The 17,052-nt window shown below is 36.1% G+C and overlaps 2 protein-coding genes across 4 annotated transcripts; one reads left to right on the top strand and one right to left on the bottom strand.

Annotated features, from left to right (window-relative positions):
- The first annotated feature begins 1 nt into the window (after position 1).
- On the top strand, positions 2–2,877 carry LOC125655677 (uncharacterized). Its single transcript, XM_048886117.2, has 3 exons — positions 2–240; positions 979–1,045; positions 2,394–2,877. Exons 1-3 carry the CDS (start codon positions 229–231, stop codon positions 2,795–2,797), a joined length of 483 nt encoding a protein of 160 aa, XP_048742074.1. The 5' UTR covers positions 2–228; the 3' UTR covers positions 2,798–2,877.
- Positions 2,878–5,173: 2,296 nt separating this feature from the next.
- On the bottom strand, positions 5,174–14,915 carry LOC125655669 (DNA-binding protein P3A2-like). 3 transcript variants are annotated; one of them, XM_048886056.2, is made up of 9 exons: positions 14,804–14,915; positions 12,728–12,989; positions 12,331–12,445; positions 11,388–11,520; positions 10,530–10,676; positions 8,315–8,473; positions 6,965–7,180; positions 6,161–6,374; positions 5,174–5,388 (listed from the first exon to the last, which is right to left on the bottom strand). In XM_048886056.2, exons 2-9 carry the CDS (start codon positions 12,915–12,917, stop codon positions 5,180–5,182), a joined length of 1,383 nt encoding a protein of 460 aa, XP_048742013.1. In that variant the 5' UTR covers positions 12,918–12,989; positions 14,804–14,915; the 3' UTR covers positions 5,174–5,179. The 3 variants fall into 3 exon arrangements, with proteins under 3 accessions (XP_048742013.1, XP_048742014.1, XP_048742015.1); XM_048886057.2 differs by lacking the exon at positions 14,804–14,915 and adding an exon at positions 14,339–14,583; XM_048886058.2 differs by lacking the exon at positions 14,804–14,915 and adding an exon at positions 14,345–14,583.
- Between the last annotated feature and the right edge of the window lie 2,137 nt (positions 14,916–17,052).

Genomic DNA, 17,052 nt, shown 5'->3' with positions numbered 1-17,052 from the left:
AGTGTAACAGCTTTAGCTATATGTGGGTGGTCAACATAACTTCGGTTTTAAAATATGTTTACAAACATTTACTATCTCGTGTTACGTACAGCCACAGGATAAAGAGAGAAGTGTTGACCTCTCACGTGCAGCGTCTGTAACGTCTGGGCTGGGGGAGATTGGGTGGTTTAATTTTCAGTTTTGTTAAGTCTGGTCTGCGTTGCCTCAGTATAGTGGTCGCTGACGAAAATGTTAAACAGAGTAAGTACTTAATAGTATATATTGTATGTACTCCTAAATGTGTTACCATGGTGACGTACCAATTGAAGTGTTATTGAATTGAAGTTGAAGTGAAGTGAAGGATATTGTTAGGATGTTAGTGCTCTAGCGCCTGTAATGGCAGCTTGCACTGTATGCTTCCCAGGAAGCTGAGAGAGTAAGGTCTGTCGGGGTAATAATGTATTGTAAAGCGCTTTGAGCAGCATACGCTGGAAAAGCGCTATATAAAAACCAATCACCATTAATCATTATCATTATTTCAATTCACGTTGTTAAAAAACACCGTTATATATGTATCAAATTGTACATGGTTGGTACTCTGTACATATAGCGAGCATGGACTATACATGAAACAGTTAGTCCGGTAGAACTATCACATGTGCAGATATCGCTTTGTCTTCGGACTAAAAATAAACAACCGGTCTGATAATTTACAGTCCACAGACACAGAACAATATCTGTAATTCAAAAATCAGATATCGTTTTGTGTCCGTGGACTGTTGTTTTTAATTACAGATATCGCTTTGTGTCTGTGGACCGTTGTTGATTTCTAATTACATATATCACTTTGTCTCTGTGGACTGTTGATTTTTAATTACAGATATCGCTTTGTGTCCGTGGACTATTGTTTTTAATTACAGATATCGCTTTGTGTCTGTGGACCGTTGTTTTTTAATTACAGATATGGCTTTGTGTACCGTTGTTGATTTTTAATTACAGATATCGCTTTGTCTCTGTGGACTGTTGTTGCTGTCCTACTTTCGGGTAATTGGTGGGAATTGTAGAGGTGAGATCTTTATGCAAATTTTGGTGAGACATGTGGGGCTTTTACATGTATGTAACTTTCGAAATGATTAACTACAGAACTTCAACACTGTATGGATAAACTATCGGTATAGGCGATGACGACCGAACACTATACCACGGATTTTGGGAACAATAAATGTAATAAATGGGATTAAAATTTGACCGACTACGCGAAGGAGCAATGTTTGTTGAAGCTAGAGTTTCAGTTGCATTCGGACATTTACAGATACTTGACAAATAAAAGAAAAATCCACAGAAAAAAATATCGATATCATAAGATATTTTCACATTAACGTAAAGCGATCACAAAAACAAATAAAATTCATTATTTCATGAAAATTTGCGGGAGGTACAATAGAAATATGAATACCCAGCTTTGAGTCGATATTGCATGACGATAAGAATTCGTTTTGATGAGTTCTGGGGAGAAAATTACCATGGAGATACGTCTTAGCAATATTCACACAAACAATTTTACCTTTCACTAATATCCTATGCCTTTAGAAAAGACCTGTAAACTTTTTCTTTAAAAATTGTGATTGAAATTATAAAACATTATAATTCTTTCATATTTCTTTACTCATATATATTTCTGAATGTATATATGTATATATCTAGGATTCTTTCTTATAACACTTAGTTGAGAATGAGGCAAAGATTTTTTTTTTATCCACGATATAAGATTTTTTTTTTTTTTTTTTTTTATTTGGTGAAAAGGGCGACATAATCATGTGCATACAAAGTTGCGCTGTTAAATAAGGTATTATCAAAACCTCATACTAGAAATGAATACATCGATATTAAAGGGACTGGTTCACGATTTTTGAACAAATTAGTTTTTATTTTTCATGTTTAATATTAAAAGTATAACTCATTTAATGTTGACAACCAAAATTTTAACCTTCTGAATGCAAGAATAAAAGCTATATTTTAGCCTTGAATATGCGTTATGTAAACAAAGACTCGAGTCTTTTTATGTATACAAACAAACAAGTAAAATATCAATGTTGTAATAAAAAGCATCTTAATTTTGCATAGTCGCACATTTTAACTTAAGATGAAACATTTTATCCGAAGAATGCTTGAAATGTGAAAGTTACAATAAACTTAGATCGATATCCATTTCTTTTGAAAATTTCGTAAATAATAACATACCGCAATCTTTGTTTACAAAACAAATAATAAACTCTCTAAAATGAGCTTCTGTGATAATGTACAACCTTAATTTTTATGTGAAATCTTTTAAACATATTTGATCATTAAAAGTGAAAAATAGAATTTTGGAGAAAATCATGAATCAGTCCCTTTAATATTTTATCTTTCATTAGAGAGGAGCCCCGGGAAATATCCGTACTTCTTCGGAAGAACAAACGTTGATTGCATTGGCCGAATGAAAAGGAACTATGCGCCTCAGAGATTCTCCTTCAAAGAGCCTGAACACGTCTGGATAGTGTACAAAGGATATTATTTTGAATATGGAGTTGGGATATCACGTGCTGTTCACGTCAGTAGAACATTGTACGGGAATGGAAAATGTACCAACCAAATTGAATCTCGTCCTGCCGGGTACAGCCGTCTCAGCGTCCACTGCCTGAAGACGTGTGCCAGGAACTTCGCCAAGCGCTTCGGTCCGTACAGACCCATGTACACCATTGTCCATCCCTTCGTTAACATGATGTCCAGAATCTTGTGCTGGTCACACTGCCCACCCTGGTGTCAAACATATCACTGATATTCAAAATTCAGAGTAATTATATGAATGGGAACTGGTATGTACATGTTTACTATGGAAATAAAACTATCTTCCTTTTACTCCCTCTGAATGGAGTTATTCTATCGCCACTCTGTGCGTCGGTAACAATAGTGCTACACAGGGGCGTATTTAGCCATAAGACCTACTTCAAAGTGTCCACGTCCAATTGCAATAAATATACAAAATATATTTTAAAAATATATATTAATAAAGCTGAATTTTCCATTGAGTTGGATGAAGTCATTACATATTTCATTTCGAGGAAAAAACATCGTTTATCCTTTCTCTTCTCATTATCAGTGTTCACCAAAAATATCAAGAAAATTAAACAAATACAGAAATTTTCTTCAATTTTGAAATTTCTATTACAATTCTTATTTTTACTGTATAAAAATGCATGGAATTATCTGAGCAAAATAATGAAGTTCATGTCCTCTGGAAGGTGCTAAGCTCCTGTCAAGATGCCAAAGAATCCACCGGCTTCCTGGGGCTGCATCCCTCCCCCTTCAGGGTTTGCCATGGACCCATAAACCCCTGCCTAGTACACACCAAAACCCCTTTAGCTATGTCCTGGGTGCTATAACCAATATGAAATGTACGTAATTGTATATTTGAATTTCTTGGGTTATATAGCACTGGATTGCGTTCAAGATCATAGCAGCTAGCCTAGATAGACATCTAGGTCTGTAGAATGGACTGTATGAATTGACGCTCGTTATCCCTACGTAGGTATAGCAGGGTGTCAAGCCACTTTTGGTCTAAAAAATATAGGATTATAGGATTTTTTTTTTGCAGTTTATAGGGTAAATATAGGGATTTTTACAGTAGATTCATAGGAATAAATAGGGGTTTTATTAAAAAAAATTGGTATAAAAGTTTATTGTTTCTGCTTAAAAATCTAGCAAGCATAGCATCTTACTGGAGAAGAAATAACATTAAACATATAAACAAAAGAAAAAATCCTTTCAGATGTGGACAGTTTTCCATCCAATAGACAGTTCTTATACAATCATCATGATAGTTATTCTCTTCATAACTCAGTATTAAGTCTTCCCCGGAAGACATGTGTCGCCTGCTAGTTCATTCTATATGTAATATATCACGTATAATGTTGAAAAAGTAATTCTAAGTCCCGGCAAACAGGAAGTTGATAAGCGACAGATTCGAAAATGTCTTACACAATACAGTTGGCCACACTGATGCTCTGTGCCAAATATCAGGGAGTTGCCCCATGTGGTTCTTGAGAAAACTGTGACAGAAATTTTTTGTGACGATGACGACGCCAGACGACGACGCAGGACGACGGATAGTGATCCCTATATGTCGCCACTGCGTGTAACGCAGGCGACACAACAATGTAATTAAATATCAATCTAGCATCAGCTCCTGGATTTTTTTTTTTGGGGGGGGGGGGGGGGTCTTGTTTTATCATTTTTAAAAATAGGACTGTCAATTTTTGGATAGGAAAATATAGGAATAAATAGGGACTTGATACCCTAGGATAGCCTAGATGTTTGTTCAATTTCATAGCACTATCTAGCATTACAAAGCCGCTATGATCCTGCTATATGGTTTTACAATGCTAAGTATAGTAAATGTATTGGTAATAAACATAATTCACTGTCCAGGTAGAAGATATAGAAACTCTACATCACGTTTTATCTACTTCGGTAAATACTGAGGTTCTATCCCTCTTGTGTTTGGAAAACTGTTCACATGTCAAATTTTCTTAGTGTACAAGAAAAAGTATTGAATGAAATCCAGCATTTGAAAAGTTTTAAATCGTTTATTATCTACAGATACAACAGTGTGTCAGAACAAGTATGAATGAGCTTCACAGTCACTGAGTTTGTAATTTATTTCACAGTCACTGAGTTTGTAATTTCTGTTGTGTAAAACATACTGCCAGTCCAAAATCAGTGTTACTGTCAATATCACTCGTTTTTATATTGTTGATATCTGGAAATGATTACCCCACTTTAACGCTAGCAGTCAGTCGCTACAGACGGAAATTTCAATCTTGTCACGCTGGCTGGTATTTACAAATTTTAAATACGGAGGACATACAATATCACTTGATCCAGAAAGGCAGTACTGAAATTTCATGCTCCTTGCTGACAACAAACAGATTGTACAATATAACATATACACCCAAGATGCATTTCAACATGAAATAAGAAACTGAATATTAAACATGTAATAAATATTCATACAATCAAAATGTTTGTAACAACTAAATTGAAAATCACAGAAAACATGATGATTAGAAAGCTTGCACACAAACACACACAGATGTTTCCAATTTCCACACACGTGATGAGATCTACCTCCCCCCCCCCCCCCCCCCCCCCCCCCACAAGATCACTCTAATTTATCGTCACTGTCCTCCAGTGACATGTCACATGATGCTTCGGTGATCTCCTCCTGAATGTTCTCCGACGCTTCTTGTTTTGTTATTGTCATTGGAGCCATGGCGACTTGGAGTCCGGATTGTGTTTGTAGGGCATCAAAAGTTGTCACAGAAACGACGGCTGAATGAGGGAGGGTGTAGGAGACGGGGATCACAATTCCTGTAAAATGTCATAGAATTAGGTCAAATTAGAAAAATCTCATAGAATTAGGTCAAATCAAAGTTCCAATTTTTTACTAGATGTTTTAAGGCATTTGAGCTACGTAATTGATTCTGATCACAAACTTTCACATGACAAACATAAACGGAGATTATATCTTATCGTTTTAAGTTTATAACTTATTATGTCTGGACATAAACAATTGACCTCTGCTTTTATAAATCATGTTGCTTTAGAGAATTATGCATCCTGTGATCAAGTGGCTCAAAGTATCACACAGATAAGGACATGTAACCTTTTGAAAAAATTCAATTCATTGAAATCTTTTAACATCCTACCAAAAGTCAATGTAAAATTGATCATTATAATACTTCAAGTACCAAGATATTGAGGTGTCTCATTACATTCAATAAAATTCTCAATTCCAAAAAGTGTGCAATGCGGTGTTACTATCAGATTATCTTGATGGAAATTTCATTTTATTTAGAAGTTTCACTAGTCAGCTTATCGTAATGATGCCTAACTTATGAACATATTAAATGAAAATTGAAGACCCCCCAAATAATTACAAAACTGTGGAACTATAAAACAAACAAATATTCTAAATATAATTAAAATTGCAATCTGTGGATCTCTAGTCTTGTGACATAACCTCTGAGTTACAGACCTGCACACACAATCCAGCCGAGATACACCAGTTATTTAAAGTATCAATTACGTATATCTGCCATATACAGGTATGCTTAATTACAAGTCGGCAACCGAGTCCTACCTTGTGATCCTCCGAGGTCATCCCCCGACAGAACAATGTGGCCGTCCTCATTTATATGAGCGATGCGATGTCCAATAGTGTCCGAATTTATCTCGACGCTGACTGGGGTCATCTGCATGCCGGACATCGTGACTACTTCCTGCTGATTGACCGCTACGTCGGCTAATGTCTGGACGGCATGCGTTGCTTCCTGCTGTGGTACATCTTGATTGACCTACAATTACAAACACCTTCCCGCATCACATGAAATTTATCATGGAAAATTTGACTAATATCTCAAATAATTAATGATATTACCATATAATATATAAAAAACAAATGTGAAACATTTGAGCTTAGCAAAAAGCAAACAGAAAACCCCAGAAATGTGTTTTGATAATTTTATAGCTAAATTGTTCATTTTTATCTCAACAACTTCGGATTCTTTTGCTATAAAAGAAATTTTAAAACATAAAATGCTTTGCTAGCCTTTTTTTTTCTTTGTAGATTTTTACAATTAATAGTATACATCACTGCACATCAAATTACAAAGCAAACACTGGGACAACAGCATAATCAGGTGATTCCTCACTGATCTAGATATTTCGCTTTTAATACTTTTGCAACATACTATCAAACACAGTTAAATTAATTTTCTGATACCACAATGCTGAAACTGTAAAAAAAAAATAAAAAAAAATTCCATAAAAACATTTTAAAAATGTGAAAATTTAATTCTTGCACGTCACTAATTTGTTGACCATTAACAACACTACCAGCCTATAAAAGTTAAATATGAGACTCAATCTAAGGGAGATAACTCACAGTATGCACCACTGTGGCCTGGGTACCATCCTGCAATGTTACCACCTGATTGGGAGTGGTGTCTATTTGTATCACAGAGATCGTCCCGTCAGGGTTATTTATAGTTTGTAACATTGTCTTTTGTTCCGAGCTCTCGAAAACATGTAACAGATCTTCTCTTCCATGGTGCTTGTAACAGTTGTTAACTATGGTTCGAAGGGCTTCTGTCCAAGACACCTAGAACACACAAGACTCAGTTTCAAACAAAATATCAAAAAAGCATACTATAACAGTCTTAAAGTTTTATTTCAGTAATTGGCTTGTATGTTGCAAATCAAATGTTATCTTTCGAATAAATATGTAATGGGAACAGAGGAAATGTGACGGACCAGACCAGGATTGAAACCCAGGCCCCCTGAATCTCTAGTCAGGAGCTCCACCAACTGAGCTATCTGGCCACTGGCGATTAAACCTGTCTGACTGCCACATATATAAACTTGTACAAGCTAGTACTTATCAAACTCTAACAGCATTAACACTCCAATCAAATGCATAACCCATAACTTCAGTTTACTCGAAGTTTAAGTGACCTTGATAAAACTTTAAGAGATTGAGGATTTGAGAGATCGAAGGTTGAATTAAATCCAGAAATTTAAAACGTTATGATTCAGATTTTATAGTAACTAGAAGTGTATATTTACAACATCCTGGGGGTCATTTTGTCACACTTTTTTATTGGCATGTCTCTACATAAATTTATCAAAATGACGTCAAAACAAACTTTTCAAAATTACACCGCATCCTTCAGAATCCAGTTATCATTAAAATTGTACTTGTAATTAAACAATTATCTATCTCAAGATGAAGCATTCATAGTTATTCAGGTACATGTAAGTACAAGTGTTAATAATTATTCACTTGACTGATGGCATCTACATTATGTACACTACCACCACATCCTCATATGAAGAGTGAAAAACAATAAAACCAAAATCAAGAACTCTGAGAGATTAGATGTTTGCGAGATCAAGAGTAAACATGTTTCATTACATTGAGAGAAAAACTGTGATCGTGATTTCACTTGGAGAAATCAAGAACTTTGAGAGATCAAAGTTCAAACCCTCGACAGTCAACTGTAGACTAAAAATGTCAAGCTTCAGAAGCTACATTAAAGAGAAGGGAACAAAACTCCATTTCTTGACACATGGGGAAGTGATCTTTTTCAAAACTCATAAGTGACAACTTTAAAATGAGTAGCCCCCCCCCCCCCCCCCCCCCCAGGCAAGTGCATTTTATACACACATCTACATAGACTTTGTTGGGTTTCTCTAACTTTGTTGGGATTTTATATCTTTTCGATGATAATCTGACCTTTTTCTTCTGCTCTGTGGTTCTGACATCACTGCGTACATTAGCCCAGGGGACATCATTGGGCCACCACACGGGACGACACTCGGTCTTGCCCCACCCTGGTTTACTACGTCCAGTACTAAACTTCAACATCTCTGGGATAAAGGTTCGCAGCTGCGCCTACAAAAGAACATATAACAAATAAGAAACAAAAGAAGACATTTTTTTGTCACTCTCCAACTATCTGGACAGGAGTTGTCACCTCATGTACGATGTACCTCATTTAATTTAGTAAACACTTTACACTGACATTGTGATATTGATCGACAATCTCATAAAATTTCATGGAATTGTTCAAAGGGACTATGACATTTTTTTGTCTCTTTTAAAATATCAGACTGAAAGTGAGAGACAAAACATTACAGGTCAGGCTAGTTGTAAATGTGTTCATTCAATGTTGAGAAAACATCTAATAACAGAATTGTTAATGGAAAAGGCTGTATATTTTGAAATTGCATATATTGCCGATTAAAAAATGTTAGGGCTGGCGGAAAATTGTTTGGGGGAATGAAAACATATGTATTTTTTTAGTTGGCCTAATTACTCATGAAAGTATGACATTGACCTTAAAAAAATAACGGCCATAATCACCTCACCATGGGGAACATGTGATCAGGTTTAATAATCCTAGCCTTCTTAGCACTCTTTTTATCTTCCCAAAAGGTGCTGATGGATGAGCAGACAAATGACAAACACAAGATGAACAGATACTCTCTCATACCATAAATATGACCCATCTATGACAGGCATAAAGCAATAGGTTTCTTCCTCTGATCAGGGGGGAAATGTGTACCAAGTTTGATGATACTAAACTTGTAATCATATAAGTTTAACCTCAGCCTTTGACTTTAAAGGGACTGATTCATGATTTTCCCCAAAATTTTGTTTATCAATTTTAATGATCAAAATCTACTGTCTAATGTGTTTAAAAGATTTCACATAAAAATTAAGGTTATACAATATCACAGAAGCTCATTTATAGAGTTTATTATTTGTCTTGTAAACAAAGATTGCAGTATGTTATTGTTTACGAAATGTTCAAAAGAAATGGATATCGATCCAAGTTTATCATATCTTTTACATTTCAAGCATTCTTTGGGCAAAATGTGTCATCTAAAAGTTAAAATTCTTTACTATGCAAAATTAAGATGCTTTATATTGCAAAATTATGGTGTCCGGATAGGGACATTTGCAAAAGCGTGACTGTGTGTTAGTCACAACACGCCGTCACGCCAACAAGCAACGCGCCTTTGTGCAGACAAGCAATGCACCTTCGCGCTCTCACGCCAACAAGCAATGCACCTTCGCACAGACAAGCGACGCGCCAACAAGCAACATGGCACGAAGACGTGTTGCTTGTTGGCGTGACGGCACGTTGCTTGTTGGCGTGACAGCGCAAAGGTGTGTTGCTTGTTGTCGTGAAAGCGCAAAGGCGCGTTGCTCGTTGGCGCTTAGTCGTGTTGTGACTAACGCGCAGTTACGCTTTGCAAATGGCCCTATCCGGACACCATACAAAATTTATTTTTCACTGGGTTGTTTCTATACATAAAAAGACTCAAGTCTTTGTTTACATAACACGGATTTAAGGCTAAAATATTGCTTTTATTCTAGCATTCAGAAGGTAAAAATTTTGGCTGTCAACAATAAATGAGTTATATTTTCAATGTTTAACATCAAAATTGAAAAAATATTTTATTTCAAAAATTGTGAACCAGTCCCTTTCAATGATTGGCTTTTCCCTCTAATCATTGAGAACATGTTTATCAAGTTTGATGATCTTTGATCGTATAAGTTTTAATATTCCTGACCCACAACATGCTGATTGGCTTTTTCCTCTAATCATTGAGAACATGTTTATCAAGTTTGATGATCTTTGATCGTTTAAGTTTTAATATTCCTGACCCACAACATGCTGACAGATGGACAGACAAACACACTGTGTCATACCATAATTCTATGATGAACATAAAAAAACCAATTAGGCCTAGATCACATGTTGTAGGTACACGGCACAATGCAAGTGTTTCCTGTTACCAGAGCATGTGTGTGACAGTTACCCAGGATGTGCTTTTGTATATCAAAAGTTAACAAATCAGTGCATCTTTTACACATATTCTTAGACAATAAAGTTGTTTTCACATCATTTCACAATTTTTCTTATGTATGCTGACTGAACCTGAGTCATTTTGTCAACTGAAGTTGGAATTCCGTCGATGGACAAGGGTGGTAACTCCTGCATGCCTGTGACATCTTGAGACTGTGGGACTTGTTCTGCTAAGGTAGATTCTAAATCCTGTAGCACCACTGATTTACAATTCCTTATCTGGGAAAAGAAAACAGGATCATTCAGAGCCGTAACATCTTAGAACTCATATGCAACTCTAGACAAGTAGATATCATAGAGGTTTGTCACTCAATAAGTAACTACTGCAATGTCTTTCGTGAGTGCCATTTTATTCTGTTCTCCATTGAAACCATTCAAAGTTTGTGGTAACAGGAACAGTCACTCCTATACTTTGCACATCTATGCTTGCCTTCATGTAAAGATAATAGCTATTCTTTCTTGTATAAGTCTCGGGTACAAACTGAACATTGTTTACATCTAAGTGGTGGAAACTTGACATATAATTTGTGCATCATATCCTATAACTTGATAAATGAAAATTTGGTAGTGCCAAGAAATTTTACAGGACCAAATAAAAATCCACCGGAGATCCCTAACCTGCAAGTTATGAAAGTTCCTACTTACCAGTCTCTAATGGCTGGAGTTCTTAACCTACTTACCACAGTCTCTCATGGCTGGAGTTATTAACCTACTTACCACAGTCTCTAATGGCTGGAGTTCCTAACCTACTTACCAGTCTCTAATGGCTGGAGTTCTTAACTTACTTACCACAGTCTCTAATGGCTGGAGTTCCTAACCTACTTACCACAGTCTCTAATGGCTGGAGTTCCTAACCTACTTACCACAGTCTCTAATGGCTGGAGTTCCTAACCTACTTACCAGTTTCTAATGGCTGAAGTACCTACTTACCACATTTTCTAATGGCTGGGAACCAAAGACTTTGTAGTTGTTAGAGTTTTGAGACTTCCCTGGTGTACAACACAGCACCACTGCCTGTTGTCCTACTCGGGTTGTGTACTCCTCTATACAGGACTTCAACTTCCTACAAGGGACCACACATTACAAATATTAGAGATAGAGCACAGATGTTTAAAACTGTAGAGTGACTAGTCCTTCTGCCAAAGGCAGACGACTAAATCGCAAAGCGACGAGGGGGGGAAAGTGCAGGAGGGGGCTTGTCCTCTCCTGATTTTCAAAGTCTAAATGCGAAATTTTGAAACAAATAAATGAAAATTTGAAGACCGAATTAAGCCTCTATTTTTTCTGAGTCTCACATTAAACCACCATCTGCTTGAATCACGGTATGATGTATTATGAATATAGTTCTAAGCTCGGTAGTGACACTGTAACATTCAATTTAGTCAGCTCCATCAAAGATAAGTTCATTGTATTCATACCGATTTACAATAGAAATGAAAGCAGAAAGGAAGTTTGCAAGAAAGTACAGAGTTCGAATTTTTTAGTAGTCCACCGGACTACTTATAAATGATATTCAGATAGTCTGGGACAAAATTTACTAGCCTCAGGCTACCGGACTAGCGTTGTCCGTACAGAATTTCCTAACCTCGTCACATCTGAATCAAATGTGATTCAACTGTGAGTGAGGTTTGAACAGTATGCAAATGAGGTAAAAATCATGAGAACTCATGAGAGTATGTTTGACTAGCGTTTATATATTTTCTAGTGTTGTACACTGTGTATGTATTAATAGAACTTTTTCTGTCTATGACAGCTGTACATTGTTTGCTTTCAATAATCTACAACTTTTAATTTGATAATAACCTACCTGAATCATTTTAAAAAAAAAAGATTAAGTCTATGTCGAAGTATACTGAATTACATCCCCGCTTACCTTAGAAGTCTGGTCTGTTGTCGTTTTCGTATCGATGGATTGGTCTCAAATGTATGAGGTCTCTTGTGTTTTCTGCCACTGGCAATTGCTGCAGCGGCAGCCATTCCTATTGTACCTAAAAATCAGTAATAAAATCAGTGATAATCACCATAACAGGCCCTGTCTTAGTTTGCATCAAATTTTAATACTTTTCATACTATTCAAATAATAATATACACTAATTGTGCCATTTTACTTGATTTTCTGAAGTTGTAGAATGTTAGGAGTGCACAATGTTTTCTTATTTTTTCATCAAGAACAAGTTTCGCACTTGTCTTTAAATACAAAATATCCCCATAATCCTTGTTTGTCTGCGATTATCATAACATCGTATTCTCAGTCGTCAAATCTGTCGTACCTGAACTGGCTAACTGTGCTGTGACCTCGTCATTAATGCTGTTTGATCCCAGCAAGTCGGAGGCATCAAACGAGCTCTCTGGTGAACTCGGCTCACTGAGATCATCGCTGATCATCCCCGAGTTCATGGAGGTCGTCATGGTGAAGTTACCCTGAATGGCACCCCCACTGGAGACCAGATTATTCATCATCGGAGCGAAGAATTTAGCTCTGCCCACCTGGGTCCAATAGGAGGCGATGCCGTTTAGTGGGAGTTTCACAACCTGAAAGATGAAGTCCAAAGAATGTTTGTGGACATAGGCGTAGTGAATGCAACTGGGCATGTATTGTCACTGTTGATGATCATCAAGCTTCAAGATTATTCTAAGTTTGAAATATCAATAAATTACAGGGGCAGATCATATTTCAATCTATAAAAGAATGGAATTTTCCCCCCATATAAAACAAAAACACATTCTGAAAATTTTTAGAGATCTTTAGTTTCTACAAATTTGTTTGCAATTCACCTCATGCAAATTTAGTAGGACAAGAGAGATTTATAAAAGATTCACTTAAACATATCTGTTTAATTTTAAAGTTCAAGTTTCAAAATATTCATCATTTGAAATGCGACATTTAAATCTTTATGTCACAATTGACATGTAATTCTTGACTTCAAAATCTTTACTGACAGTTCATACCAGGGCTTGAAGCTAACTTTTTATGTCACCAGTCCAGCCGGACTGATGGGGTATAATTTCAACCAGTCCGCTGAAAAATTTACCAGTCCAACAGAGCTTTCAAGAAATAATGAAACATATTTCGTTAATGCTAATAAAATGAAATTTAACTTATTGCCTCTGACATCTACAGATCGAAGCATGCCAAATGTGCAGCGTGTATAAGATTTCATAAGTATATTTACCAAAATGATGCTTTAGAAAATTAACCAGTCCCATCGGACTGACTAAAACAAATGTATGTCAGCCCGCCAGATTTTTAACCAGTCAGACTGACGGGCATATGTTAATTTCGAGCCCTGCATACACAATAATAATTGTGCAAAACTACATTTAATTACAATGTAATCAGGTACAGTGTAATGGAGGTATAATCTTCATGACATTTGAACCAGTAATGAATTTAAGGTTAAATTTTGGGTGAAAACATACCGTTTTATTCCAAAGGACATGCATTACATTGTTAATTTATATGCAATATATACAATATGATCAAAAGCTGCACAATCAAATTTGTAATGTCGAATTTGGACATTCATGGAGAGAGTGAAAATTTTTTCCTGCTATGTCCTCATCCTTCAGATATTGTATGTTTTGGCATTCTAACAATATGGGGCACTGATCCGTGAAGATGCAAGCTAGATGGGTGCAATATGGGATGACCATACCGTATGCATGTTAATTGCAACAACTAAAGCAAAGTAAAACTACCCAGGCTCATTTTTTTTATTGATATCAAATGAATTACAACTCGCGTAAAGTTCTTGCGTTTTTTTTGTCTCATTGAGTTAACACCAGTAAATATTGATATATCTATATGGAGGGTAACATGCTAAAGGGAGATAATTATATTTGTGAAAACGGCCATATTGATTAGCTTAATACATCCATACATGTACATTTCTTTCTTTTCTCCCATTTTCTCCTCTTACGTGCTTCGTTTGTAAACATTGTTAGCAAATTTAACACTGCGTGCGCAGGGACACGGGCAGGTGATGAGATTTTGTGGTGCGACTGCGCCACACTCGAGCTTGCGCGAACAAGGGATAGTACAGACAGGTGCAACGAAAACTTGGTCTGACCAGTCAATCGGTTGCAAGATCTGTTGTATATAGAAGGAATGAAATCAAATTTCCAGGGCTTAGACACGTAATGTTGGTCGTAATTTCTACATATTTATGAAGGAAAATAAAAGTGGGCACCGCTATCTCGATGGGACAAGCATTGAAGCAATGCTATCTGCGTCTGCGCGGATTGAGACTTTGTTATGACAGGTTATTTATCAATAACGAAGGCTCTATTTCAAGTAAATAGATTGGGGAAAACGTTCATTTAACAAAAATTGATGAAAATCTCACCGAAATAGCTTATTTTCTCGCCAGCGTTTCAAGGGGATTTTGTTGTTTTCGGTACAGGAAGTCGACTTGTCTCATCTTTGGAAACGCCATCTATCTCATGTGGCGGGAAAATATTGAATTTCAAATGAATGTCTTTCACGTCATTAAAAATGGTTCATCTTTATCCTACTTACCATAGGGTAAGTGGGATGAGGGGAGAAAGAAATAATGAGATATGTGTGGGTGATAGTGATCCTAGGTGGGTGCTTCCGGTTTTTTAATTGCCCAACATGTATTCTGAAATCACCCCTTTAATTACTACTCAAGTAACTGTAAGTTAAATCACCTTTGAATTTAATTATTTTAAAGCTTGGTAAAAATTAAGGAAGGAAGATTTTTTCTCTTTTAAAAATTAATCAATATTTTGTGTTCAGGAAAACAACGAAAAGCTATTCTTATACATTTTATTGTCAATATATTAATTAAGCTCCAGTGGCGTAGCTTCCATTGAGGCAACCGAGGCAGCTGCCTCGGTAAAAAAAAAAAACCCACCTTTTACGTTGTTAAAATGTCGATAGCAGCCCCCCAGACCCCCTGCCTCGGTAATATTCGAACCCAAGCTACGCCTATGAGCTCCTAAACAAAATGCAGAAATAAATGATCAATATATTTATAGACATATATAATATTCTATGCATGTATACGAATAATGGCATCATTGGTCATTTCTTGCATGAAGAAGTTATACATAAAAGATGTTATAAATATGTGTGCAAATATAATGTAATGCTTAAACTTATTGAAGTACTCTATAGGCTAGTCTACAGTGCGATAGGCAATTTTGTCGCTTAGAAAATTTGCCTTAATTGTCTTTAATATTTTATACTTATGGATTTGTCTTCCCATAGTAGTACATGATTACCCACTATGAGTAAATTTTTCATTCTAAAAATAACATTAAATAAGCCATTCCTAAGAATGGAATATTTTAAATTATTAGAGAAAAAGAAATGGTAGGTGTCTCCTGTTTTTCCACAGGAGCAAGTTATGGACTGTCAATGATCTATTTAATTACATCTACTATTCATAAATCTTTTCAAATGCCTCAGTTCATTTTCTCACCAGAGGGCGCGTTACGCAAGCTTCGTAGTGCGAGTAGGGCACCATTGTGTACACACAGGTCACGTGCTACTCACATCATTAGTGTTAGCTTGATGACGTGACCTCTACAGAATGAGTAGCGCACGGATCTCTGGGGAGAGAATGTAGTGCGAGTAGCACACGGAACTCTGGGTAAAGAATGGCCTCGGTCTAGTGTGTATATATTACGTTCCATTAGCATTAAAATTCTCCATGAGAGAAATATGGAGGAGGCGTGGTTTTGACATTCGTAGACAGTTTTTAAACGAATGTAACAGATTGTCTTAAACTTCCAAAGATGTAGAATTCCACTCGTCTATCACTACTGGAACAAAAGACGATACAGTGTACGTAATCAATATACACTTGGAAATGCTAAAATTTTGTGACTGTCTGGTAATATAATTTGACTCGTATCAACGTGTATTTGGTAATATATGCTTTTGAGATAGTCAGGAACCATATTGTATTAAACTTTATACAAAATTGATCTTGATTTGGTGCTTTGTCTATCAATAAGCGGTTCACATCGTTTTCTAAAGAGAGAGAGAGAGAGAGAGATGCAGGTTACTACTCGTACAGCTGCTCGCTGTAGTTTTTCAGAATCTCGTTTTGAACACACAACCCTTACTTCGGATGCATATTCCGGATGGGGTTTTACGAAAGTAGTGTACATGTATAAAAAACGATAACGTTTTAGAACTGACTTTTGACTTAAATTTCGTTTTTTAAGCAATCCCAGGTTCTTGTAAGCGTTGGCTAGTAATGAATCAGTGTATGTTGATCAGCTGAGATCATGCGAGGATATGACACCTTTAGAAGTGTTTAAAATGTGTGTTGACTCAAATCTAAGTAACAATTCTGAATCTCTAAACATCTTAAATACCTGGTAAGCATTTTTTTTTTTCTGCTAAAAACCATAGCCTCGGTTTTTAAAGGATTAAAATTCATCAACTGTCGTTTAGACCACAAGTCTATAATTTGTGCAAGTCATGAATTATTCAATTGTTGGATATCATATATTGGAAGAACAATGTAGAGAGTTATCATCGACATACAACCTACATAAGCTTGACATATTTTCAGGTATAGTTTACCATTGATATACATGTATATATATATAAAAAATA

The sequence above is a fragment of the Ostrea edulis genome, chromosome 7, assembly GCF_947568905.1.
Source record: "Ostrea edulis chromosome 7, xbOstEdul1.1, whole genome shotgun sequence".
In the NCBI taxonomy this organism is placed as follows: Eukaryota; Metazoa; Mollusca; class Bivalvia; order Ostreida; family Ostreidae; genus Ostrea; species Ostrea edulis.
This window is presented reverse-complemented; position numbering and strand designations above follow the sequence as displayed.